General features: G+C 44.3%; 2 protein-coding genes across 3 annotated transcripts; one reads left to right on the top strand and one right to left on the bottom strand.

The window, feature by feature from the left end:
* Window positions 1-2461: 2461 nt before the first annotated feature.
* Window positions 2462-17420, bottom strand: ABRAXAS2 (abraxas 2, BRISC complex subunit). Of its 2 annotated transcripts, XM_071446176.1 has the most exons (9): window positions 17299-17420; window positions 15776-15866; window positions 12846-12882; window positions 11192-11258; window positions 10606-10796; window positions 9906-10025; window positions 9150-9234; window positions 7478-7592; window positions 2462-4163 (listed from the first exon to the last, which is right to left on the bottom strand). In XM_071446176.1, the coding sequence occupies exons 1-9, from the start codon at window positions 17368-17370 to the stop codon at window positions 3694-3696; spliced, it is 1248 nt and encodes a 415-aa protein (XP_071302277.1). In that variant the 5' UTR covers window positions 17371-17420; the 3' UTR covers window positions 2462-3693. The 2 variants fall into 2 exon arrangements, with proteins under 2 accessions (XP_071302277.1, XP_071302278.1); XM_071446177.1 differs by lacking the exon at window positions 9906-10025.
* Window positions 17421-18638: 1218 nt separating this feature from the next.
* Window positions 18639-27192, top strand: EEF1AKMT2 (EEF1A lysine methyltransferase 2). Its single transcript, XM_071446139.1, has 6 exons — window positions 18639-18760; window positions 19647-19712; window positions 20238-20352; window positions 23451-23558; window positions 24391-24607; window positions 25355-27192. The coding sequence occupies exons 1-6, from the start codon at window positions 18705-18707 to the stop codon at window positions 25480-25482; spliced, it is 690 nt and encodes a 229-aa protein (XP_071302240.1). The 5' UTR covers window positions 18639-18704; the 3' UTR covers window positions 25483-27192.
* Window positions 27193-27693: the final 501 nt, after the last annotated feature.

Below are 27693 nucleotides of genomic sequence, written 5' to 3'. Positions count from 1 at the left end.
TGAAGAGCAAGAAAACCCAGGAGTCACCAGTTTGAACATTCTGGCTCTTGGTTCCATGAGGGGTGACAGGTGAGTGCTGAGAGCTCTGCAGGAGCCCCCCAGGGGGACAAATGGGAATTTGAGCCACAGGATTTTCCTGTCACTGGCCTGACCACAGCTCACAGAATCCCAGAATGGTTTGGGTTGGAAGGAACCTTAAAGCCCATCCAGTTCCACCCCTGCCATGGCAGGGACACCTTCCACTGTCCCAGGCTGCTCCCAGCCCTGTCCAGCCTGGCCTTGGGCACTGCCAGGGATCCAGGGACAGCCCCAGCTGCTCTGGGCACCTGTGCCAGGCCTGCCCACCCGCACAGGGAACAATTCCTGCCCAAAATCCCACTTAAATCTCCTCTCCTTCAGCTTAAAGCCATTCCCTGTGTCCTGTCTCTCCACCCCTTGTTCCCAGCCCCTCTCCAGCTCTCTTGGAGTCCCTCCAGGCACTGGAAGGTGTCTAAGTACTTACCAGTTTACTAATGAAACTCTAATTAAATTCTGCTTTCTTCCCAAATCCGTAAGCTACAGAAGCAGCTCGATAAAGGTAGATTCAAATACCCCCACGAATCTAACATGACAGAGAAATGTGTGTGTGAAACCATAGATACTGGAGAGAAAACAGAAAGCCAGAGGAAGATTCACCTCAAAGGAAGCCAGAAACCAACACCCTTTTTGCTGATCTGCAGACTGCTCAGAGGCAGAACCATGGAAGAACCAAGCAAAGCAAGCCTGTTATCAAAAATAACCCTTAAAATAAACCTTGCAGCACCAAAAAAAGCCAAGTTTCAGACTGAATCTAGTTACATTCAGTGTACTCAGAAGCATCTTCCCACTTAACAGGAGTTTTATCAGTTTGCTTATCTTATCTTGATGTACACCAACAGTAACAGCTTCTCTTTACATTTTAGCTTAGGACATGTCAGAGGCAGTGAAATATCCCCAGAGATGTGAGACATGAACTCCAAACCTGCACAGTCATGAATATGCCAAAATTAACAATGCTCACAAGTCTTTCTGCCAACATGTTCCACCCCATAAGCAAAGACAGGACTTGGAGACTCCCAGAGTGTCAATCCAAGCTAATTTCAGGAATATTTGATGATGCTTCCTTTTGTAAGCATATGTGATAGCTCTAATTCATTGAGGCTTCCCATATGGTGCATCCCTGTTCTTCTTACTATCAACAGTCAGAGGGGGAATAAATTTGGAAATAAAAGAAACAGCAGTTCCAGGTTTGTCACAATCAACCAGAAAATATTTCACTGTACCAGGAAAACTCCAGGATTTGGAACAGAAGGACACAGAAGCCAATTTTCAGCAGCTTTTCCTCAGTGCTGCCTTCCTGTTAGAGAGGACACAGCTACAGGCCCTGCTCCTGGGGATCACCAACAGGGACTGTCCAAGAGTCAGAGTGGAAGCCTGGTGTGGCACAGGTGTGAAAATTCACCATTTAAAGCTGCTCCCTGCAGCCTTTTGACAGATCTCAACCCACCATTGTTTTCAACAGGGCTGTCAAGAAAACTGCAAAGTTTAAGCAGGTGTATTTTTACCAGAATATCACCTACATTAAAAACAAAACAAAACAAAAAAAAGCCACACCCTTTGTCCTTATGAATCAGCAGTCATGGTGAATGAAAATACCTGCAGGTAAGCACTGGCTGGAGGCACGATGACACACCTGTCCCACCTACATGGTGCATGGAAAACCAAGCAGAACTTGCAGCATTTTGTTAAATAACCCCAGAATTCAAGGATCTTGTATAAACACGTGTCAGGCATGGAATACTCCCTCTGCCACATCCCCTCAGCCCCAGCCTGGACAAATTTCACACACTTCTGCTTCCCAGTGAGGCTCCTCCACCGACGTGGCACCTGACAAGCATTAAAATCTATGGTAGGATTAAATAAGATTTTATTGTCACATGTAACTGCTTTCTCAGAGATGTACATTTTGCAGGTTTCTGTGCAGAATAAAAATGAAGAGGGTGGCTGCCAACCTGTCAGTTCTGATTCCAGCATGGACACGTCCACACCTGAGCCCCAGGTGCTCACAGGTGGTGACTCCACAGCCAGGTCTCTGTTCCAGGGATTGCAACACTCCAAGACAAAAATCCATCCAGTTAAGGCTAATGAGAACAATGTCAAATAGTTAAAACCAGAGCACTTGATGTTTAAAGATGGAACCACTTGGTAGAAGAGTGGCAATTTTAACATCTCATTTTTTTTCCCAAAGTTATTTTGCTTAATTTAGTACAGGTAAGGAGAGGGTAATGAACAGACTTTTGCCTATGGATATGATCCAAAAGATTAAAATTTCAGTGGGTAAATTGGAGATATTTAAATTTTTTCAGCAACTGCTTTGCTGTTCTGGGTGTAAACTGAAGAAGTGGCCATTGATACCTCAAAGTGATAAACGCTGCAGATAACCTCATCTTAAAATGTGTATTTTCTCATTTACACATCAGGGATAAAGTCCAATAATACAAACTTCTTAGTGGCACAATTTCACATATTTTGGGCAACGTTAGCATACAAGCAGTATTTAAATAAAAGTAAGTGCATCCAAACATGAAATTCTCTAAATATACCACACTTCATTTATCCCAAACGGCAGTTTTCTGACAAGAGCTGTAATTCAAATTAAAATAATCATTTACATGTTTCACCCAGAGGAAAAGAGGTAATAAACCCAGGGGACTCTCCAAACAATCTTCTCCTACCCTATCCCCTATTTATCACATAAAATAACTCATCTAGAAGCGTAAATCCAATACTCAGATGCAAATAAAATGCAAGTAGCAGTCTCTGATGTTTGCAATTTGCAGACTCTAAAGTCCAATCATGATGGAATTTACTACTTCTGTCGGTCATTTACTCCTGTATGTGCACTTCATATTTATGCTAAAAGAACACATGAGACAATAAATGAGGCTAGTGTGGCATAAAGTCATTGTAAACCCAGCGAAACCAGAATAATTCTATTTATGACATTCATCTGGATGATTTACCAGGCATCCCACCCCCCCAACATCCTTTACAGAAAAAAAGGCAACCATCAGTTGAAGTGAGACACATTCTGTTTGTAAAAAAGGTCAAACCAAACCCCTCCTCTGATGAGGGCATGCCCACAGAAGGAGGTTGACCATGTCTTTTCCTATCAGGCTTCTCAGAATTATCAAAATTTCTTTGCTTGCAAAGGTCAATTTGGCTTACCATAGAAAGCTATTCGGAAGGCGGCTGATATATTTATTATTCCCTTTCAAAAATTAAAATTCAAGGCATGATAGTGCAAGAGGTAAGTTTTGATTTGAGAACATTATCTGTAGACTAACTGTGCTTAGTTACTACATCCCAATTTATTGTCTTAAAGAAAATATGGCAACAAAAGCTACAAGATCTCTATAAATTTCATTTTGCCTAAATTTACCAGTACATCCATGAACCTCATCAGTATTAGTACAACTTGATTATCCTAATGATTCCATTATAAAACTTGCAAAATGTATCACAAGGTGAATAAACCATCTAGTGCAAGTCTTCTACATTTCGTGTGCACAGTAATCCTGTGTAGTTCATTTCCTCCGGGTTAAATCCCCAAAATCTCTCGGTAACAATTATGAAAAAACAGCGTCACGTGGATTTGTTCTGTTTTGCCCCCTATCAAATCTGAGAAGTTTGAGTGTTCCTGGAATCACCATCGGGATGTGCTGAAGGTCGTGACTCCCTTGTCTGTGAGTATTCACTGTCAGAGGACTCTGTGGGTTCAAGCAAATTCTCATAATCACTGTCTTCTGATTCGTCAACATTGTCAGGCAGCGCTCTTTGGGAAGATGGCATGGACGCTCCATTGCCAGAATATTTCAATCCTGCACTTGTGGAAACATAACTGGAAGAACCCACTGCCTGAGGCCGAGGCATGAAGATGCTGCTGCTCTCCAGGAGCCCGGGGCTGCCAGAGCTGTCGTGAGTGCTCGTGTTGAAATCCGAGTACGGCGGGGGAGGATCGGACACGTCGGAATCTTCCAGTGTGCAGCCTTCCACAGCAAAGCCAGTGTAGGACACTCGGGGCACAAACATGGGCTCCACGTTATCTGCTGGCATTTGCCTGCTTAAAATTGCCTGCTGCATTCCTACAAAGCAAAGAACAGGGGGTACTTAATGCTTTCTTGGCAACGTGCTCCACATCCCTGAGCTGTGACCGCCTCGCCTGCCCTCTCTTCTTTCCTTCTGCTTGTTACCAAATGCTCGTGCCTGGCACTGCTCTCCAACTCCAGCACTGGCTCCTGTCCTCTCAGTCTGCTCTACCCATCTTTCACACCTCTGATTTTAGGCTTACAGAGTCATCAATGCACTGCCCCTGTCTGTCACATCAAATCTTGTTTAACGCTGCACCCTTCTCTTTGAGCACGACAAACTCCCCTAAATTTAGCAGCGCAGCCTGAACCTCATCAGGATCAGCTCAATTATCCCAGTGATCCCTTTTCAAACCCAAAATGAGTCAGAAAGCAAATAAACTATCCAAGTGCAAACATGCTACACTTTCATGTGCACAGTCATCCTGTACAGATCATTTCCTCCAGTTTAAGCTCCCAAAAAACACAGCTACAGGATGTTTCCACAGCCTGTTGCTGTTTCCATCTCATCTTTTCTCTGTATTTTTCAGCTCCTTCTCACAACAAATAGCACCTGTGCTAGAGCTCAACCTGCCTGTTCCTCTCTACCTGTGTCTTAGTAAAACTCAACTCATTTTTCATCCATAATTGATATTTGATATTGTATCTTAAAAAAATCACTTTGTACTTTCATTGCCCCTTGTGCTAGGGGACAATCTCAAAACACCTGCAAAGAAATCACCATGTCTTCTTCCCTCAAATTATTATTGTCTTCTTGCCTCAAATTATTATTTTAATAACTTCACTCACATTAAAAATCTAAATGATGGAATTATAGCTGGGAGTGTAGCAGGGTATCAGAACAGGAATGTGAAAGTCATCTTAAATGAGCTGATTTGGAAAATAATTTGAGGAAGACGTGCACAGGAATAATGAACTGCAAGAGCTGCAAAATGAGGAACACTTGCATCCTTCTGCAAAAAAGAAACTTGATTTATGTAAACTATAAATCAATATGCATGAAGTGTGCTCAGCTGTGGAGATACAGGTATGTATCATTTCATTGTAGTTGTTAAAAATATGACCAAAATATATGTAACTATGAACAGCACAGTTTAAAAATAGGGAAAACTGGAGAAACCCTACAAAACACAAGGACTCATTAGAGATCTAATAATCATGACCTAAGAGGAAAGGCTGGAATAACTGGGATAATATGACCTAAGAGGAAAGGCTGGAATAACTGGGATAACATGACCTAAGAGGAAAGGCTGGAATAACTTCAGTAGGGAAGACTGAAGAAAGCATTTTATTCTTAAATGTGCCTAAGAGGCTGCTGCAGAAAGGTAAATTTGAGTACTGCACACTAGACAGAAGGAAAGACTTCCTGGCAGGAAGTTTGGTTAAGCACTGGGAGACACTGAAGTTTTTGACTGGTTCCTAAGGGGTTATTAACCAACAAACCTGCCAGAATTGACACTGGAATGTGTAAGGTGAGGGACACAATGGGATCAGCTCTATTTACTGGAGAAACCCCACATGGAGGGTGAGAGCTCCTTTAACCAAGTCACTGAGATGTCTCTTGGGAATGGAAAGAGCACATTCCCTCAGGTGGCTGCAGAACAGCACTCCATTTCTGGGCCACAACAGCAGAAGTGCACTGGGAGATCTCCTGGCATCTGGGAAGTGCCCAGCACTCAGCAAAGCCTGGAACATCCTGCTACATGTACAGAACTACTTCAGTGATCTGGCAGCTAAAGTCTCAATTGCCTTTTATAATGCAGTGTTTAAGTCATAACCTGTTAACCCAAGGTTTGTAGGAACACCAAGCTCTCACACAACACTCCCACAGGAACTGGAATCAAACTCTCCCTTTTCCTCACTAAAACCAAGGAAATTCTACCAGCATTGAGCAAGTGAGGGAACAGAAGGCCAGATTCAGTAATTAACTACTCACATCTAAAAATACTGCAGAGCTCCAAGCTGCATGTTTTCTTGTTTCAGCCCTCTCACATGATTCTCTGCTCTGGCATCAATTCTCAGTCCAGCATTTGCATCTCCCTGGTAGTACCCAGAGTTGAGCACTGACTGCTCTTCCTCCTCCTCCCCCATCTGTGCTGGGATCAGCTCCAGTCACACCAAATATCCACCTCTGCTTCCCCATAGTAGCAGCTCCCTGCCTACTTCATCTACAGCCAAGCAGGAAACAGCAGTGACTCATTTACTTCCACCTTTCAAATGGTCCTGGGCTAATCCTGGCTCTGTTACCTTATCTTTGAGATTCAAAGAAGAACTTGTGCTGACTAAAATGCTCATGTGATAACAGTACCTCACTGCCTGGAGAAAATTAAAATACCAGTCACAGCAGCAGCAGGCCCATTGCAGAGTTTAGGGTGCTCACCCACCTAAACCCCCTTTTTGTCACACACTGCTTTAGGTAACAGGATACAGAAATAATAAAAAACCCCTTGTAGCTAAAATGACAAAATTTCATTATTTGCTTATCATTTCAAAACATGGGTAAAAAGAGGCAGTGTTTGCTGAAGTGTGTAATTTGCTTATGAATTATTTAGGTTTTTATCTTACTTCCCATTTGCCTGTTCTCTGCCCCTGCTCTCTACCTTCAGTCTTCCCTTGCACTCACAAATTCAATTAGATCAGCAATGCCTCTTTGGAAGGAGCCAAGTGCTTCACAAAACTTATCTACTGCTAACCAAAGTCTCCTGAGGCCACACTCAGTTTTTAGGAAGGAAGGACAGTGTGGCAATCAGCCAAATGTGCTCACACAGCAAGGCTCACTGACTCAGGAAATTATGGAGCAGCAAAATAAGATGAACAACACCCACAAAGATTTACTTCAACACTGAGAAGTGATATTTCAGTGCTAAACATCTTTACCACTAAGTCAGCAAATGGGAGTGGGAATAAAGACTTCATAAAGCCAAGGCCAGCTCCTGGCCTGTGAACACAGTACCCTGTTTCTTTACTTCAAAAAGAATCTCTCCAGTATTTGGCTTTTTTTCCCCCCACTTTTCTTTTCCTACAACTGATCTTTTCCTGTGTTACTTACAGAACTGTCTTGCTCATTCTTTCTTTACAGTGTTGTCTCTCCTATATTTTAAGCTTGCTAACACTGGATGATTCCAGCAGAAATCCCTTCAACACACACGTTCACAGCTCAGGTGTCATTCAACACAAATCCATCACACTGCCCTTCCCACTGGCATGTTTTTTCCCATGAGCAATGCAACAATTATTTTAACTCCACAAAACATTTTCTCCTCACAGCACTTGCTTCTGAAAGGAAAAAAGGTAAATAAGAGGCAACTTACTTATTTCTTGTTCTTTTTCATTCTTCTTTTGTGCGATTTGCCTTTTTAACTTGTTTACATCAGCTTGAAAAGCTTCAACAACACGTTCACTTTTTTCTACATCTATACATACTGCCTGGGAGAAAAATGTAAGATATGCTAAGATTGGGCAAAAATGTAGGAAATCGTTTCAGGACAACATTAATAAAGCTACTATCAGGCAAGAAGGCATTGAAGCACAAAACTAAAAGCAGGATTTAACTGCAGCAGAAATACTCAGCCTCAAGATTGTTTTCTTTACTGGCTGTTGCTGCATTATAGGAAAAGCATTTCCAAATAATGCATCATGACAGGAGATTTGCAATTAGATCCAAAGTTGGTTAGTGTCCAGCATCCCTGGAAGTGTTCAGGATGGATGAGGCTTGGAGCACCCTGGGACAGTGGAAGATGTCCCTGCCATGGCAGAGGGTGGGATGAGATGAGCTTTAAGGTCCCTTCCCACCCAAAGCATTCTGTGATTCTATGAAATGAAATATTGGCCATGATCACTTTCAGAGATGCTGATTTCACCACTGTCCTGAGCAGCCTGTTCCAATGCCTGACAGCCCTCTCAGGGAAAAAATTGTTCCTAATTTCCATCCTAAACCTCCCCTGCTGCAATTTGAGGTGGTTTCCTCTCCTCCTGTTGCTAGTTACTTGGGAGAAGAGAGCAACAATGTCTCCTCTCAGCCTCCTTTTCTCCAGGCTAAAGAAGCCCATTTCCATTTTTCCAGACAGCAATTGAAACAACAGCAGAGCACAGAGGACAACTGAGCTCCTGGCAAGAACAGCATCACAGAACAATGCCATTAGCTAATGGACACAGCTCTGAAGAGAAATTTTCCTATTCCCTGAAGCTGCCTGGAAGTGTCTGCCTTCCAAAGGAGGCTGGAAGGTGCAACTTGCCAGTAAGAAAGAGCAGCTCCCCCTGTGCAGGCAGGTGCAGGGGATGGTTGGAGGGATTTTCCTCGCTCCCTGCTCAGGAGGGAACCAGCAGAGCTGAGCTGGAGCACAGACACCAATCCCCCAGGGCAAGCCTGGAACAAGCTGTGACTCCAGCACCATTAGCAGATGTGTGAGCTGCTCCCTGGGCAGCACAGCTCCACTGCTCTTCACACAGGACAAGCTGGGAGCTGACAAGCTCACAATGAGCAGAGCTGACACTCCAGGCATTTTCAGATGCTTTGGCACATTTGGAGCAGGATTCACTCATGCTCCACACAAAATGTTCACAAGTTTTAACTAACAGATGGTGCTCTGCTCATGCTCCATACCCAGAGCCAGGAGTCATTTTTAAACCTCTGCAAATCCCTACAGCCTTCAGCAGGGCTTCTCTTCACTGCAAACCCTTAAAAATGACTAACACCTCCTATAAATCACTAAGTATTAAATCCTTTACTTTGCAAAAGAGAAAAAATTGGTGCTATTTGTACCAGCCACTTTCACAGAAGCCACACAGAAGCACTGCAGAAGCCACTGCTCACATTAAATAGAAACTGAAACATTTAACTTTAAAGTCAGTCTTATTTTCCTACAGTTCATGATAATTCCTTATGAGCTCTAAAAATCTCCATCTCCTCCACGCCTGCTTTAATCAAAGGATGAATAAAAGATGCCACAAATATACAGACCAGTATGGAGTAAAGGATGTTACCTGTACTTTTTCCTGAAGTGCATTATAAACCTGATAGATAGCCCTGATGTCCTTCATCACTCCATCTTTGTCAAAAAAATCAGTACTAAAAAGAAAGCAGAAATCATTAGTGAGAAAAGACAATACAGGTTTCTAGCTCATGCTGTCTTTGAATTTCTGTTAAGCAGTCTATCACTGTATTTTTTTAATGTATCTTATTGCTAAATATGCTATTTCAGAAATAGTATATTGTTAAAAATGTACCATACTGTCATAAACAAAAATTTGTACAGCAGCATATTCAATTCCAAAACTCCTTCTGGAACAATAAAGTCTCATTTGAATGAGATTAAACTTGTGCCAAAATCTTTAAGCTTGTATAATTTCATTGTTAACAGCCAGAAAAGCTACTTTGAATTTATGGCATTTAATTGAAAATACTTAAGAAAAACATCAAGAATTCAATGTTTCTGTGGCAGAGTTGAAGTGCACACAGAATTCCTTGGGGAGGTGGGTGGAAATCAAGTCAGAAGCTTCCAGCCAGAAGGGTCCCAGCGTGGACTGGCCACACCAACTCTGATTTTCTGAAAAGTGCACTGAGTTCCCTTGGTTCTTCTAAAAGATCCAATTCTAACCAGGAAAAAAGCACACTGGGAACTGACCACTCTCCTCCAGACCTGGTTTTCTGCTGCTCAACATGCACATTTGTGGTATTCTCTGTGAGGTACAGAGAGCAGAGCTTGATGGCTGCTTCATTTAGAAAGGAGAAGTCCTTACCCGTGTTCCTTAATAACTTTGGCATAATTCTGAGAAGTATTTGGCACTGAAGAACCTTTGTATTCCTGTTGACTAGTGTTGCCTAGATTAGGAATAGTAAGTGACACCCTTTGATTATACCTGCAGAGAAGGTTCAGAAAGATTTTTTAATTCAATTGAAAAAGATTCTTTACAAAAGCATTGATATTATCTCATGCCTCTGATGATCAGAACTCATCTAATTTTAAAGCTTCTGCATTAGGTTTGTTATAAAAGTAGCTGAATATTACAAGCTGTGTTCAAAATATATGCAGGATCAAAAACCCTTAATACAGAGCTACCTCTACACCTCCAAGAACCTTTATAATGTGCAAACTATCAGAGGTATATACAGGTCCTCTAGAAGAAACATGGTAGTGACATCTGATGTCTCTTAAAATAGATTTTTTTTTGTCTGATGACTTAGAGATTGAAAAGAATTTTTGTTCACCCTAATATTAATTAATAAACTATTTGCACCAAAAAAAAAAAAACCAAACCAAAAAAACCAAAACCCCAAAATAAAACCAAACCTGTCATCATTAATAAGCACCCCAAGACATCATTGAACAAACACAAAGCTTTCTTTAAGTGCAATTGTACAAACTCTGAAATAGTTTAAAAACAGCAGTAAAAAGCAGAACAAAGAATGAGGACTGCTTCATTGGCAGAGTTTGCTCACCTTCTGTTTGGTCTAAAAAGCACATATTCTAAAGCATGGGTTGAGTTATTTGCAGTGGAAATGAAGCTGAAGAGAAGGAAGACGAGGTCAGGCACTCCAAGGATGTGTGTCAGCTGTTTGTGAATGATGTGCTCTCTGTATGACATCTGCTGCTGAGTGTTTCTCCTGAATCTGTACCATCCAATAACGTTCTGCAATCAAATACATCAGGAAAAACCCACAGTGTTACCTGAGAGACACAGATTTACCTTAAAGGGGCTGATATTGTGGTATCACCATTACCCAAAAGCTTTAGCACAACGAAACAAACTGAATTCCTCAAGATTTGAGTTTGAGATGGTCAATAAAGCCCTACACTTCTGGAAACCTACACTTAAATCCCCTGCATTTCTTGAAGGAAATTGCTCCCAGTTTAATCTAAGCACCACAAATCCAACAACTTCTGTACAGGATAAGCCCTGGATCAAAACAAACCATCAGATTTGTGAAGGAAAGTATTTATTCTAGTTAACTACTTTTTTTTTTAATTTGTTTTCCAAACCCATTCTTTCTAATGCCTACAACAAGAGGAAAAGAGAAAACTTACTTTTCTTCTGTCTTTGAGAATCCTGTCCAAACTCTCCTCATTAACTTTGCCTGCATAGTCATAAAAGCTTGAACAAAAAAGGAGAAAGGTAGGTACACAGTTTATACACACATACATAAAGTAAATAATTTCTACTTTGAGTGTTCTGCAAGTAGATGGCATTCTAGACAATACTAAGCAACTTCCAGAGCCTTACTTTTACCAACAGAAATGCACTGTGCAATTTTATTTTTACCAGCATTCTGTAAACCCCTGCTTTGATAATCAGAAGCCTACCAGCCCAGAAGAAATGAAAACAGGGCCATTTCAAATGCAACTCCAAATAAACTCCTTGAGCTCCAATCCTGCCACTGCACTCACATGGCTGGATCCTTGAACCCAAAACAGTCAGCAATAATTCAAAGTATCATGGTCTTTCCACATGGTTCTGCTTCCACAGCTGAACCCAAACCCTGAGATGTTATTTTGTGGACAGGGCAGATTTAGGAATTTATAAATCTACCTATGCAGACAGGTTTAGGTATTCAGGTAGATCAGAGTGCATGATAAAAGAAAAAAACCTTTGAAAATATATTCCTCCTTGGTCTCTTTCAAGAGCTGACATTAACACCTAAAGCAGTGCAGGAAAATGCTCTGGTTTAGGGGTCTGTGACTTCAATTTTTGGGGGATGGGGTAAAAAACCACCAAATCCTGAGCTCAGTGCTTGGCTGGTAAATAAGGGTGGAAATGCCATTTAGGTGTAAGTTGCTGGGAAAACTCAGACTACAACTAATGACAAATTTGAGACACTATGTTATAGTCACACAATTTTTTCAATTCATGTTTGCAATATTTATTTATAATCCTGGTGGACATCCAACTCTTCCTCTGTCTGTGCTTTATCTCCATGTGTGGAGTCTGCAGCATTTTAAATCACTGGGTTAAGAGTATCCTCTCTGTAATTATCAGCCAGCAAAGTGACTGACTGCAGCTTTTCTCTCTAATGCAACCACTGTCAATCATAATGTCTAAGCTACTGTGTCTTCTTAATTGGCTGGAAATCTCTCAAGATGAGAGGAGATTAATTGGGAATTCTTCTCAAAAGGAATTCTAGACAGTGCTTTAGAAGCCAACACTGGGTAACAAGTGAAGACTATAGAGAAAATCTACATGTAAATAGATGGAAGCTGTTCAATAGAATATATTAGCCCCATATTTCATTTAAATTCTGGAGTTCAGAAGATCAAAAGGCAGAAATAACGAGAAAGCTGAAGATGTTACAATAATTAGTTGGGGCAGGTTGGGTTGGTACCACTAAGCACAAACCAACTTGTTAACCCAGCAGGCCCAGGCAGAGCCAGCCTAGACTACAACAATTTCAATTGATTTTGACATTCCTCCTCATCATCAGAGTGGTGTGAGCTGACCTGACTGCTGCCCTACCTCCACAGCTCCACAGAAATCCAATAGATGGGGAAATAAACCCCTTCCAAGCTACATTACAACTGGAAACTCCCACTTTGATTGTCATGGTTGGTGCCACTTGCATGTGTTCCTGTAAAACCCTCAGATGAGCAAACACTGCTAGGGACATTTGAAATGCTAATATATTGCAGGGAGCTCCCTGTTTTTATATTCTGCAGCCACCACAGCAAGACAACAAAAGAAGCTTACCTAAAGAGTTTTGAACAAGGCTCATGGTTATGGATTTCTGCAACAACAAACAAATAAACCAAAGTAAGTGACATATGTCCAACTGCTCCAGGCAAAGAGAAACTACAGTGACATATCTTGCATGAACTTTCCACATCAGAGCTACTGAGCAAGAAACATTTGTGTCAGAGCACACACTGCCCTCACTCTCTCAACACCTGATGCCACAGCACCATACATAGAAAACTGCCCACACTTCATAATTTGACCTTTTACATAGAAAAATATTTCAATAAGCAAGGCATACACTTGCTCAGACACACAGAGATTTATCTGAGCCTCAAATACACACTTTTGATACTATTTGATAGTTACAAACTCCTCACAAAGGCATTTCTGATTTCTGTTTTCTTTTTTTCTACACCCTTCCACAACAGCTTATTTGCATCCATATACATTTGTTTCTTACAGCAGCAAGGAATAAAAAAGGATGAGGAAGGGAATCACTGAAATATTATACATTGTAGTGTCTAAAGAGGCAAGGCAAACAGAATCTCTAATGAGAAAAGGGGTTAAAAGCGATTTCAAATCATTTAGCTGCACTTTATAATTCTGTTATATGAAATATTAAAAAGTCAGGGCAATGTTTTTCCATTGAAAAAGTTGTGATAAATGCTAAGATGCTTATTTAACCAGCAAAGGTTGTAACATGTCAGCAATCTCAGAGGAGAGTGAGAAAATAGTAAAAATCCAATCTTACATTGTCCTTCCAACACTAAGCATGACTCATTTTTTAGGAGCTTGGAGCAACCTGGTGTAGTGGAAGGTGTCCCTGCCCATGGCAGGAGCTGGGGTTGAAGGTCCCTCCCAAGCCAAGCCCCCTGGGATTCTGTGACCACACAGCACAAATATTTGCAGCTGCAGCAGCAGAGCCCCACTGGGGTTCAGCAGAACTTTGCTCAGGCTCTGCCTCCCTGCAGTGATTCCCCAGCAGAGCACCAGGATGGATCACAGCTCCCAGGAACAGCAGCCAGCACCATCCACATCTCAGCACATTTGCTGTCTATCAAAACAAGGCCCTGAGCACCCATTCCAGGCACACTGCCTGACAAACTGCACATCCTCACTGGCAAGAGCTCCTCAGGATGCTGCTCTTGGAGATACTGACTCCTTTATTTGACATAAAATTGTATCAACTCCAATATTTTCACACCATCATGCAGGCATCTGTGGAAACAAGCTGCTAACAAAACCTTTAAGTACAATTATTCCAGCTTAGACCAATTCCTTCCAGCAAATACATTGACTGCAACAACATTCTTGGTTCTTGGGTGATGATGTTGTACACAGACCTTGTGTTTTGAGAAACAGGAAACAAGAAGCCTCCTGCTCAGACCCCATCAATCAGCCAACATTTTAAATTTAAGGTTTACACATTGACTTATTTATATATATATATATATATATATATATATATATATATATATGTATCTAGTACACACACTATGTACACATAGATATATTTAAACACCACCACTAAGGAGACAGAAAAGAAAGTAAAAAGTCATCTGTGACAACAGTGCCACAAAACTGTCAATCTCATGAGCTGAACTGGCAGTCCAAGAGTTAAATTGATGAATAAATATCAAAGTAAAAATGGCAAATAAAAATAATATCCAGCAGGTCTTCAGGAGTGGGTGATTTCCATTCTCACTGTAACCAATAATGTGACAAAGGGGTGATTTAAAAAGGGAGCAGTTTTTAACACCACAAACACTTGGCTTAGGAAACCAGGCCAAGGCTGCAGGTGGTGACATCACTGCCAGCAATAACCAGGATCAGTGACCACTGAAGAGCAAGGTCTAATTTAAAAACCTAAAAATGACTGGCTCTGCCAGTTTTGTCTGAACACACAGAGCCATCAGCAGCACTCTGGCAGTGATTATATGCAAACACAACAAATGTTGTGCATTTATCTTCTGTAATTTAGCTCATAACTGACACTTGCCAGTCAATTCACCACCTAGGGGGTTATTCCCTAGGTTCTCTAGGGAATAACCAGGACAGGAAACTGCTGAACCTTCTGGAGCCCAGAGCACCATTGCAAGTGGGAAATCTCTTGGGATGTAACATGGTGCCACTGCACATGTTCACAGATCACCTGTTTGTGCCAGAGTAACATCTGAGAGTCAATCCAGAGCTGTTTGTGTTCTCACTGAGCTTCATGCACACCCTGCTTTGGTATCTGGGATCACAGCCACAAAGCCAGGTATGGAAGGAGGTTTAAATCTATTTTAACAGCTGGTTTTATATCCAAAAACAAAAAGGCAGTTTTCTTTCAGGGCTTTCCTGTTTTCTATAAACCAAACACACAACAGCTTCTCACTCATGTCTTAAAAATCTCCTTCAACCAACACTTAACAGCAAGATCTTTGATCTTTGCTCAGTTTTCACAACACATCAGCTGCACAGAACTTGTGCTTATCAACAAATTGTCTGACTGATATTCCTTGTCCAGTCTTGCTGTGACAGTTTATGATGTCACCAACTCCCAGCCATCCATCCAAACCTGCTTCTGCCCCTTTCAGTACCAGTATATCAAGCAATGGAGTAATTTTATTTTGAGCACATGCTGTATTTAGGCAACTGTATCAAGCAGGAAACTCCTCACAGTAATTTTTCCATCACGGAATACAGACAAATATCTTCAATAAATAATCTTTCCTCCATAAAAGGAGGTGCATGAAACCCCTGTAACTTGCAAAGATTTGTTTCCTTTCTTCACATCCCAAGCACAAACACACAGACACTGTGGCAAATGTGATCCTGGAGGTCTGACACAGACAATCCTGTGAGTGCCTCACACCAGAAACAATTCTTAATGAAACCTCCTGAAAACATGAAACCTGAGCAGTGCCTGTTTCAGAACAACTCAAAGTTACATCACTTACCTATCACTTGTAGAAATTCAGTGTTGCTGATCTGTGAATCACTAATGCTGACAGTCTCTTCTTGTCTCACCTCTCCCAGCAGAAATCCTTCCTGCAATTTTAAAAGAAAAATATTCCACTATATGCAGCCATTTACTGTAACTTTCTTAGCTTCAAACTGAAACAAAGATGAAGTTTGAAAGACACATCTGAGCTGCAGTGAGTAGAAACTGCCCTGAGGTTTTACCAAAGCTGTTTTTTTTGTTTCGCCAGCATCCTTTTACAACACTACAGGGATGGGCTGTCCAGAAGGAACATTCTACACACAACCCACACAAGGCAAACACATGACAAAAGGGAGGGCTCAGCCCCAGATACGAGGGGGAAAAAGCTCCAATAAAGCCAAGAGAAGAGGAGTTCAAACCTGCAGGGACTTACACAAAGTGTGGAGCCTGGGCTGGACCCTGACCAACACCAGGGTTTGCAAAACCCAGGAGGCAATTTAAAAGTAAGGCAATTTTAAGGTACATTAATTTATTCTCCATCCCCACCCAAAATGAAGAAGGAGACTGAGCTGGAATCAGGAGGTTTTGGCACAAGGTGCAGAGGAAAAGAGCAAGCTCAGGCTAAAAAGGTGCCAACAAAACCCAGCGATTCGGGAACAGCCCGGCTCTGCACTGCGCCCGTGGTCGGTCGCAGCTGCTGGAAAAGCCTCTCACGGAGCTTTTACAGGAGCGTTTTCCTGCCACAACCCGTGCCCTGCGGGAGCCCCACCCCGCGGGGAGCACCCCGGGCACCCCACATCCCGCCCGGGCACCCCACATCCCGTGAACAGCCCGGACATCCCACGGGGAGCACCCCGGGCACCCCACATCCCGCCTGGGCACCCCACATCCCGCCTGGGCACCCCACATCCCGCCCGGGCACCCCACATCCCGCCTGGGCACCCCACATCCCGCCTGGGCACCCCACATCCCGCCCGGGCACCCCACATCCCGCCCGGGCACCCCACATCCCGGGAACAGCCCGGACATCCCAAGGGGAGCACCCCTGGTACCCCACATCCCGGGGCAGCATCCCCCGGACCCCACATCCCTCTCCGACACCCCACACCCCACCCAGACACCCCACATCCCGGGGGGGGGAGCATCCTGGGGTCCCCACACTGCAGGAGAAGCACCCCGGGCACCCCACAAGCAGGGGGGAACATCCTGAGGACCCCACGCTGCGGGAGAAGCACCCCACATCCCAGGGAGCAGCCGAGACACCCCACATCCTACTCGGGAAGGAGGAAACCGGGCAGCCCGTATCCCGGGTACCCCGCGGAGCATCCGGGGCACCCCACATGCCGGACACCCCACATCCCGGCCGGACACCCCACATCCCGGCCCGCTGTGTCCGTCTGGGGCCGCCCCCGCCCGCTGTGACCCGCGGCCGGGCCCCACCGGCGGCGGCGCGGCCAGGAAGCACCGCAGCGCAGCCGCCGGCCGGGGTGCAGCGTGAGGGAGCCCCGCGGGCCCGGGGCGGCGGCGGGGGGCACGTACGTGGTCGGCGCTGCTGTTGGCGCTGCAGTAGCACACGGAGCTGAAGGTGTAGCCGGAGATGGACGCCGCCATGACGGACACACCGCCGCCGCCGCCGCCACGGCGCACGCGCGCCGGACGCACGCCCGCTTCCGGCGGCGCCGCGGGGCGTCATGGGGAGTGTAGTCCTGGGGGGGGGCAGTGGGGTATCCTCATGGGAAGGGTGGGAAACGGTGGGAGCAGTTGCAACATTGAGTTTGGAATAGACCCCCGAGCCCATCCTGTGACCGATCATCAACTTGTCAGCCAGCCCAGAGCACTGAGCGACACGTCCAGGGGTTCCTTGGACATCTCCAGGGGTGGAGACTCCTCACCCTTTCCAACCTTTAACAACCTCTTCTACAGAGACATTCCTCCTGATGTCCAACCTGTCCCTGCCCTGGCCGAGCCTGAGGCCATTCTCTCTCCTCCTGTTCCTGTTCCCTGGGAGCAGAGCCCGACCCCCCCCCCTGGCTGTCCCCTCTTGTCAGGTGTTGTGCAGAGCCACAAGGTCCCCCCGTGTCTCCTTTGCTCCAGGCTGAGCCCCTTCCCAGCTCCCTCAGCCCCTCCTGGGGCTCCAGATCCTTCCCCAGCTCCGTGTTCTCCTCCCTGGACACGCTCCAGCCCCTCAATGTCAGTCTTGTCATGAGGAACATTGATGTGCTGGAGCTTGTCCAGAGGAGGCCACAAAGGTGATGAGCGAGATGGACCCACTCTGCTCTGGGGCTGTTCACCTGGGCAAGGCTCCAGGGAGAGCTCAGAGCCCTTCCAGGGCCTGAAGGGGCTCCAGGAGAGCTGGAGAGGGACTGGGGACAAGTGATGGAGGGACAGGACACAGGGAATGGCTCCCACTGCCAGAGGGCAGGGATGGATGGGAGATTGGGAAGAAACGCCGCAGTTCACACACACGGAGCTGTACAGGAGGCAACTGTACAGCAGGGCTGTTTATCACTCTCATTTCCTTATTAAAACACCTTGCAATAAACCTTGTAACAGCAATAACGTCTGTGACACTTGCAACGAATAAATATCGAAAAGAATATAAATATTGAGCTGATTTTCATGGAATCACGGAGCGGTTTGAACTGGAAGGGACCTTCAGGGCCATTTAATTACAACCCCTGCCATGAGCAGCGACACCTCGCACAGACCGGGTGGCCCCATACCCCACCCAACCCAGACGGGATTTTAGGTGACCGCAAGGATTGGGAAACATTAGAAACCACGCCAGGCTCCGGAGCGGGCCGGATTCAGGTTTTAAAACATTATAAACCACTCAGGTGCCTGCGCCCCCCTCACGGCCGGATCAGCGAGCCCGGCTCCTCCCGCCCGGGAGCGGCCGCGGCCGCTCCGCCCGCAGCGCTCGCTGGTTCCGGGGCGGGCCGGGCATGGCGCTGGCCGGGGACGAGCCCTTCAGCCCCTCGGTGCTGGGCACCAGGGAGCAGTGAGTGCCGGGGAACGGGCGGGTTCCCCAGCGGGGCGGGCACGGGCACGGGCACGGGCACGGGCACGGGCACGGGCACGGGCACGGGCGGGACGGGGCTCGGAGCCACCCGCGCTGGGGAAGGCGGGCCGGCCCACGGCGCGGGGAGGGGACATGGAAGGCGATTAAGGTGCCTCTCTCGACACGAACCGGTCCCTGGTTTATGTGTTGTTTATTTGTTTAGAGGATGTGTGATTCTGTAGAGTGGTACTGCTGCACAGAGGATAGAGTGCCTTTCTCAGCCTTTCATGGAATCAATGGAATAGTTTGGGTTGGAAGGGACCTTAAATCCCATCCATAGGCAGGGACACCTTCCACTGTCCCAGGCTGCTCCAAGCCCTGTCCAGCCTGGCCTTGGACATCCCCAGGGATCCAGGGGCAGCCGCAGCTGCTCTGGGCACCCTGTGCCAGGGCCTGCCCACCCTGCCAGGGAACAATTCCTAATTCCCAATATCCCATCAAAATCTACCCACTTTCAGCTTAAAGCCATTCCCTATGTCCTGTCCCTCCATCCCTTGTCCCAAGTCCCTCTCAGCTCTCTTGGGGACCCTTTAGGCACTGGAGGGGGCTCTGAGGTCTCCCCAGAGCCTTTTCTCCAGGTGAATCCACCCACTGCTCTCCCAGCCTGGCTTCAGCCTTTGGGGATCTCCAGGCATTCCCTGGACTCTCTCCCACATGTTCATGCTCTTCTTATGCTAAGGACCAATGCCTCACTACCCTCACAGTCAATTTCTTCCAAATATCCAACCTAAATCTATCTTTCAATTTTTCTTCCCATCCCTCTTTCATCTAAATATTTCCCAGTATTAATGATGATATCCTCTCCTTTCTTCCCTCCCAACTCCAGCTGGGATGCTGCCTACGAAAGAGAACTGCAAACTTTTCAAGACATTGGAGATACCGGGGAAATCTGGTAAACAAAATAACTTCTGCAGAGTGGTTCTGTCATTTCTTTACCGTAAAAGACATTGCAAAACCTCAGACAGCAATACAACGAGTTGGTGACAAAATGATGGGGAGTTTTCCCATTGAAACCAGCAGTTCCTCTCTGGCCCAATTTCACAGTGAAGATTGCTCAGCTGCACTTGGACAAGTGTCATTACACAGAAATTGAGCTGCTAATTGAGCTGTATGTTACTGGCAAATGTGCTTTTTATCCCTGAGCTCAGGTTTAACTACACAAGTTGCCCTTGCTCCTTCCTTTTTTAATATATGGATGTTTTCACCTGCCAGAGTTGGTGTTTCAGTGAATTTTAAGGCTGCAGGATTTTCAATCTGAAGAAAGCAAACATGAAATATGAGCTATGGCAGCTTTTACTTGAGTAACAGTAAAAAGGGCTTTGCAAAAGCTGAAGAGAATGAGTGACGAAATAAACTTGCTGTACCTTTTTCACATTTTTTTCTCTGGTTTAATTACCTGAGCCCTTGTTTTTTGCAGGTTTGGAGAGGAAAGCATGGTGCGCATAATCAGGTGGCTGGAAAAGCACAAGGTCCCCCTTGACAGCTCTGTGCTTGACATTGGGACTGGGAATGGTGTTTTACTGGTTGAATTGGTTGGTATTTTGCAAAGTTTGTGTATTTTTTATACAGAATCAGAGCAGTTCAAATACAGTTCTCACAAGTGGTAGTGGTAGTCATGTAACCTGTGTGAAACACCAAAAGTGTCAATACTTTAGGCTTCAAAATTTGAAGTATTTCTCTAAATCAATCAGCCTGAGCATCCCTTTTAACTTTATCTTCCTGTTTCCCCACATTTAAATCTGCATTTCTTCCCACTGTTGTTTAAACTCCCCCAGATAAGGAAGTTAAGTTGATTAATTCACAAAGTACCCTCATGTACAAAAACAGACCCTTTCTCTGCACTCAGTTCTGATCATAACACTCATTGTTGATACAAAAATGTAGATAAACCCAAGGGATTTTATGTAAATAACTTTAAAAGTTGTTGACACTTCTTTTGAAGAAGTGTCCATTTCTGTCAGGGTGGGAAATCTGATCAGGTGTGTTCTGAAGTTTTTGTTGTGCACAAGATGTTCAGGAATTCCAGTATTTTTTCCTGGTTTTGATTGATATTTTTTTTGGTGTAATACTGCAGGAGAGTTGGTAAGAAAGGGGCTGTCAGATTGTCACAGCTTCTGTTGTTTTTCATTCCCCTTTGGCTCCATTGGTTCCTGTAGGAATTGGAAGGACTGAAAGTCAAAGCCTGGTTTGAAGTGGAATTTTTATTTAACATGGACTTTGATTTTAGAAGATTTTAAAGCCTTGATGGAGACTGGCTGCTACACCACAGCACAGGAGAATTTATGTCACCAAAAGCAGAAACTGCTCTTCTCACTAAGAGAAATTAGCCTGATAATGGTGATTGTTGAGAGCAGTGATAGTTCTATCATGGTTGAAGTACCCAACAGAAAAATCTTATTTGTAAGACTTCCATTTTATACTGACTCCACTTGCAAATGGGAACTGAATTTTCATACTGTAATGGGAAAATGACAGCCTGATAGCTTTTAAAAACTATTAACTCCTGTGAGAGCACCCTCCTCCCTTACATTAAGCACCTCACAGTACTTTCTTTCATAGGAAATTATCAGTCCAGTTCCCTCTTGAAAAGTGGCTTCAAAAATTACCTTGTTTATTTTTGCTGAGCAATTCAGCATCTCACTTGCTTAGCTGATGTAAAAGGAATTTTTTGTGTTTTAGCTGCAAGGCTTGGAAATCAAATTGGAATTCTTTTGGCAGCTACCATAGGACTGTTCTGCCATTGGAGTTGGACTCCATGATGGGATAGAAATGGCAATACTGGAAAAAACTCAGTCATAGAGGACATGAGTAGCAGCTCTCTGCAAGGGAGCTGCTTGAGGGTACATAAGTATCACATAAGTGGCACCCCTTGCTGTTTTTATTATCCCTGTGAACTTCAGGGATCTGGGAGCTTGGATTCGTGACATAATTCTTTTGCCTTCCAAAAATTCCAGCTCTTCTGAGGAAACCTTGCTGCCACAGAAAGCTCTGGCCTCCTCTGATTTTTATAAGTGATGTAGGAGCCACCACTAATGAAGATTGAATCATCTCTGAAGTGGAGAGTGTTCACCAAGTGGGGGTGTCAGCCCTAAACACAGGGCAGAGCTGATAATGTTCCAAACTCCTTCTGCTCTTCAATCTCCTGCTCCAAGCAGCAGCAGCAGCAGCAGCAGCAGCAGGCTGCTGAAAAATCACCTCCAGGGCAGCTGCAGGGTGCAGTGTGGTCACGTTTGGCACAAGTGAGGGATCCCTTCCTGTCACAGTCAGGCCCTACAGGTTCTGCAGCATTTAATGTTGTTTATCTCTAAACCTTCCTTCTCTGCCCCCGAGACTAGAGGAGTGAATGGGAACTCCCTGAAGTGACTCAAGCCTTTCCTTTGCAAACAGAGGAGCTGTTGTGGGAACCACTCCTCCACCCCCAAACCTTCAGCACAGGCATCTGAGGAAGCCTGCTTTGCTCTGGGGAGGCTCGTGGGCAGGAGCCTGAGCAATAAATGTTCTCCATCCCATGCAAACAAGAGTGGCTTTGTGTTCAGCTGCAATTAGCCCTCAGTTCAGAACAGCTGGTTAGCACCGAGCTCAGGCCTGAGGGGCTGCTGCAAGGAGGAAGGACAGTTGTGGAAACTCCTCATCGTTTTCCTGGCAATTGGGGTGTCAGCCTCTGGAACAAGCAGACAGGCAGCTGCTTGCTTAACAGCACTCCATGTGTTTTTCCAAGCCCCAGCCTCCTCCCTGTCTGTGCTCTGACAACCTGCAGCTGGCCAGAGGATCAGAGCTCTTCCATCAGGTTTGCATCTTGCCAGACACGTGGGATACCCTGAGTTTCTACCTTCTACCCCAAGCTGGTCCCTTCAGCCTCTGCCTCAGGGCAAGGACGTGTGTCCCTGCTCCCCTCTCACGTGCCCAGCTCCAGCTGATGCCAGGAGCCCACCTGCTTTGCCAAAGGGCTGCTGGGATCTCACTGAGTTCCCTAAACTGAGTTATCCTTATCTCCAACAAACTTAGATTAACAAAGTCTCTGTGTGCTATTATATGTGGTGCATAACCTGCCTGAAAATTGCTGATACAGACACCTGGCAGCATGCAAATGGTTGTATTCAAATAGACATTAGCATGAATAGTTAGAAAAATGTATGATTTTGCAGTGGATTTCTGTTCTAGTGCCATGTATTACATCTTTTGGCTCTTAAAATTTGGGTTATAAACTAAATAATTGCTCAATCTCCCATGGTACATGTCAGAGAGGATTTTTTCTCTTATTTTGCAGCATCTGTCACGTCATCACTGAAAATTCCTGGTTTCTAAGTTACTTTTGGTGCAGATAAGAGAGCCTGTTCCCCTCCAGGGTGTTACTTTTCCCAGTTGTGCTCAGTTTTCCATTTGACATAAACCAGCTTTCAGTCACCAGTCATTTTGGTGACGTTTTTTTGGCAGAATAAAGTTATTCCAGCTCATTCAGCTATTGAGCTCTTGTAATGGTAACAGGTATAAAAATGACTAAAAGGTGAGTTGTGGGTTTTTTCCTATTATTAAGAGGAGTAGAGATGAGATGGATTATAGGTAGGGAATGTTCTGGCTGGATAAAAACAATTGTTAGCACACTGATTAAGATTCTCTTGCTTCTGTCTAGGCAAAGTCTGGCTACATGAATCTCACAGGGATTGATTATTCACCTTCTGCAATACAGCTTTCAGAAAAAGTAAGAGAGAAAGAAGGGATGTCTAACATTAAATTAAAGGTAAGTCTTGAGAGAAAGGTAATTGAGGAAATAGAAAGCAATTGAGCCCAAGATTAAATGAGCTAATTGATATTCAGATGTACTCAGTGTACTGAATGAATGATGTCTTTTGAGATTCATTTGTGAGAGAACTCTACCCAAATAAATCTATTTACAGGAAGATTTTTGGTCTTTATTTGTTTTTTATTTGTAATAGTCATTAAGGTGAACAAGAGTTCCCCTGCTTGGAACAGGGTAGTGGTTTACCAAATGGCAAGTTCTGTATTTTAGCTGCTACATTCTGAATTTCAGACTTGAGGTAGAGGAAGAAATCCTTAAGTGCTAGAATGCCTACCATTTGCTGAACAGCAGGAAGCTTGAGAGGCCTTGCTGGAGCATGGGTAGGAGCAGATGACCTCCAAAGGCCCCTTCCAGCCTCAGCCACGCTGGGATTCTGTGTCTGCCTGTCATTCTGAGCTCTCTGCTGTGCTCTTCTACCCTCCTGCTCCCTACCTGTGAGATGTCTCTGCTCCTGTGTGTCAGCTGTAAAATCTCTTTGTGGCAGGCTCTGTCTGTTCTCCTGCATTTGTGCAGTGCCTGGCACATGGCAGGGATCAAAGTACAAATAATGATTTAAAGAATGAGCTTCGAGTGTGTTAGTTTGAGCTTTAGATTCCAGCAAATAGATCATCACACAATGTGTGGAGAAGAAAGAAGCTGCCCTGGCACTGTGAGTTACCCCTCCCTGAGCACACCCATTGTCAGGATTGAAGCTTTGTATCCCAAACTCTTGCTTGACATTAAAGATTCAGCAGCAGAAGATTGTTCTCACAGCTGCAGACTTCTGGTTTAGGTAGAAGACTTCCTGGCACCCTCAGCTGAGCTGTCAGGCTTTGACATTTGCATTGACAAGGGGACCTTTGATGCCATCAGCCTGGACCCCAGCGACGCGGCGGGGAAGCGGCAGCTGTACGTGGCATCCCTGGGCAGGGTGCTGAAACCAGAGGGCTTCTTCCTCATCACCTCTTGCAACTGGACCAAGGAGGAGCTGCTGAATGAGTTCAGAGAAGGTAGGCAGCTGAGCAGAGCCCTCTGCCAACGTGGGGTTGCTGAAGGAAGGGATGAGGGAATTGGAATGTGTGTGTTAGCATATTGACTTTCCCAGATCAGGATTAGAGGAGGTGGAGCGATTAGTAAATGCTCCAGCCTGTCTTCCCTCTGTTTTCCTCAGGAATTACTGCTCCTGTGTTTGCCAGTGCCAAGGGAGGACAGGTTTGCTGACGCTTTGGAGTTGGGAATTTCAGTCTAATTCCCCTGGGAAAGTGTGTGTGTGGCTGGCTGATACTTTTTGGGTCCTTGATTACCAGACCCAGTTCACCCTTTGATTGCTCCGAAATTGGGGTAACATTGTTACCCATGTTTAGGGGAACTGGCAAGTCTGTGACCTTTTCTATCACTTTTGATCCACTTAGGGGTTTTTTTAACATGCCAGTCAGCTCCTGAATCTCATGCCTGAGGCTTGAAACTCAGTGTGGATCTGAAACAACCATCCCTTCTGGGGAACCGAAATTACTGGCAAGTTCTCATCTTTTCTGCCATTAATTTGTGCAAGTCAGCCAGCTAGGATTTTTATTATCCATGGAAGAGTTTCAGCTGTATGGAGCAGTGGTGCAGTGTAACAGTACAGTCCTATAAACTCACAGATTAACTGACTTGCAAGTTTTCCAGACGAATAAAGAATGGTTTGCAAAGGGTTATCCAAGAGGCGAATAAAACAACTTCCTTCTAATAAAAGCATTTCAATTTCTGTCTGGCAGGATTTGAAATTCTGGAGGAGCTGCCAACACCCAAGTTTTGCTTTGGAGGAAGAATTGGAAACAGTGTAACAGCATTGGTTTTCCAAAGGAAAAAAGTGAGGCCATCCATCTTGGACAAATTAGATTAGATGAGAAAAGTCTGAACTTTAAACCTGACAGAAAACCTCAGACACGTCTGTAAATAAATGCTTTTGGAGTGCACAGTAAAATACTATGTATGGAGCTCTAAGGGACTATAAAACATTGCCCTAGAAACATTTCAGCTTTGCATAATTTGCCCATAAATTGTGTCCTTGCTACAACCTCACTTGTTTCAGAGAAGCTGCAAGTTTGCAAGAGAGAGGAAAATCAGATGTGCCAAATACAGAGACCAATATAACTGAATGATATTTGTGTTTGAAACATAAAAATTATCTGATATTTCATTTCTGTGCTGGTAAGCAGTGACCTATAGAGGTAAAGGTATCCTACAAAGCAAAAATCTCATTTCTCTCTTGTGCAGTGGAATAGGGAACAAGCTTTTGCAGTGTGAGTGCTGGCTCTTTAATGAACACGAGGGTGCCTGTTAGGGAGGGAAATGAACACAAAATCCACAGCACTTTCCAAAAAGGACCAGTTGGTACTTTAAATTCACATTTTCAGACTTAGCATAATTGTGTCTCCTCTGAAGTAGCTCAGCTCTTTTCCCACAGAGGGAGTTTTTTAAGTCTCCCTTTCCTGAGTGTGTTCATGCCTGGTCAGTTCCTTTCCCTGATCTCATGAATACATAAAGGTGTGATGTTGCAGCCTCTGGTGTGTGACATATGCCTCCTTCATTATTAACCTGCTGTATGGGAATGTCTTTAGAGCCACAATGACATGAAGTTTCCCAGTGAATTTCTCAGGGTGGATTTTAACTGCATAAATCCAAAAGAATTCAAAGCATAACTATCCATTCCTTGTTCCTTTTTTTTTTTTTTTAATATGTATTTTTTAAACTTCTCTGTGCAATCCTTTTGCTCAATTTCATTGCCTTCATTTCTTCTGTTTTCTAATCTCAGAATATTGCTGTTGCTTGAAAGGCAGGAAAATGAGATTTCTTCATGCCTCGACAAACACATTTGCAGGTGACAATAAACTTGTTCTTTCAAACATCAAGGAGGCCCTCTTAGGCAATCAGGTTTAGTTTCACAGGCAAGGTCATGTTTGCTTATCAGGGAATTGCTTCTCCTACTTTCCATGCTTCTCCTCATTCCCAGGGCTTAGGAGATCTTTAAGGGTCAATAAATACTTCCAGTCCTTTCCCAGGATAGGAATCAAGGCATTCTTTTGCACAGTGGTGAGTCCTCCCTCTGTGATCCATCTGTTGATGTTTTCAAGATAGAAATCTTATTGCTGCACCTTTTTTTGCAAAATGAAATATATTCAATTGGGAGAATGGTTTGTCAGCAGTACTGAAAAAATTCAGTCCCAGAATGATTCTTTGTATATTTGGTCAGAGTTAGGTTCTAATCTGAGTGCCAAAAGCAAGGGCTTGTTACCATTTGTTGTAGTCCTGTGTTCTGCCCCTGCCCAGCAGCCAGCTGGACTGCTAGGAAATGTAACTGGGAATCCAAACAGAGAAATTTTTTTAGCATAGTAGCACAAAGGATTCAAAGTGCACTGCTGATAACAGCCTCAGTAAAAAGCCTGTGACATTTTTGGCATCAGGTAGGGTTAATTCAAGGAAATTTTAATTTTCAAGGACTCTGGCAGGATGTGTTTTGGGCATCTGTTTTATTCCCATCTGTAATTTTTGCTAATGAAGGCATGATGTGTATTTAATCATGGGATGAAAATAAAATCAGGACTGTCATGGATTTTCTTTTAATCAATTACTTGGAATTTAACCATAGATTCCCACTCCACAAGATATGGAAGGGTCAGGGCAAGGATTGTTTTCTCCTTTTCACAGAATTGATTATTATTAGTTTTTTTTTCTGGGTAGTATTTTTATATAACTCGTAAAGCTAAGAAATAAGCTTCTTAAAATTGCCTGAAAATAAGGATTTCTGCATCTGATCTGTAGTTTGCATATTCCTTCAGTCCCAAGCACTTCCAGGTGTCACTGGAGAGCAGAAAAACACTTGTAAAACACGTTTTAGGAGCTTTATTTTAGGGCAACAGTAACCAAAGGCTTACTATTTAAAATCTGCTGTTGGAAACCTGGCATTTTCTGGATAATTGAGTCTAGGAAGCTGCTCAAATACTGACTTAGGCAGTGGGGTAATTTTGGCCATGAGGATTTGGAAATGACTTGTCCAAGACTGTCCTTGATTTGGGGCAGTTCATGAAATGTTGATGCATTTCAGTGAAAAAAA

The sequence above is a fragment of the Agelaius tricolor genome, unplaced genomic scaffold (assembly GCF_023055355.1).
Source record: "Agelaius tricolor isolate 1412-34295 unplaced genomic scaffold, bAgeTri1.0.p SCAF_22, whole genome shotgun sequence".
NCBI lineage: Eukaryota > Metazoa > Chordata > Aves > Passeriformes > Icteridae > Agelaius > Agelaius tricolor.
Note: the sequence above shows the minus strand (reverse complement) of the source record. Positions and strands in the feature narration are given on the sequence as shown.

What these genes read in the sequence shown, in the direction of transcription:
- EEF1AKMT2 (XM_071446139.1), top strand. Translation starts at nt 18,705, where the DNA reads ATGGCGCTGGCCGGGGACGAGCCCTTCAGCCCCTCGGTGCTGGGCACC. An exon ending in GGAGATACCGGGGAAATCTG is followed by an intron (nt 19,713 to 20,237) that starts GTAAACAAAATA and finishes TGTTTTTTGCAG; the next exon opens with GTTTGGAGAGGAAAGCATGG. An exon ending in TGTCTAACATTAAATTAAAG is followed by an intron (nt 23,559 to 24,390) that starts GTAAGTCTTGAG and finishes CTTCTGGTTTAG; the next exon opens with GTAGAAGACTTCCTGGCACC.
- ABRAXAS2 (XM_071446176.1), bottom strand. Translation starts at nt 17,370, where the DNA reads ATGGCGGCGTCCATCTCCGGCTACACCTTCAGCTCCGTGTGCTACTGC. An exon ending in TGAATTTCTACAAGTGATAG is followed by an intron (nt 12,883 to 15,775) that starts GTAAGTGATGTA and finishes TTGTTGTTGCAG; the next exon opens with AAATCCATAACCATGAGCCT. An exon ending in CCTTGTTCAAAACTCTTTAG is followed by an intron (nt 11,259 to 12,845) that starts GTAAGCTTCTTT and finishes TTTTTGTTCAAG; the next exon opens with CTTTTATGACTATGCAGGCA.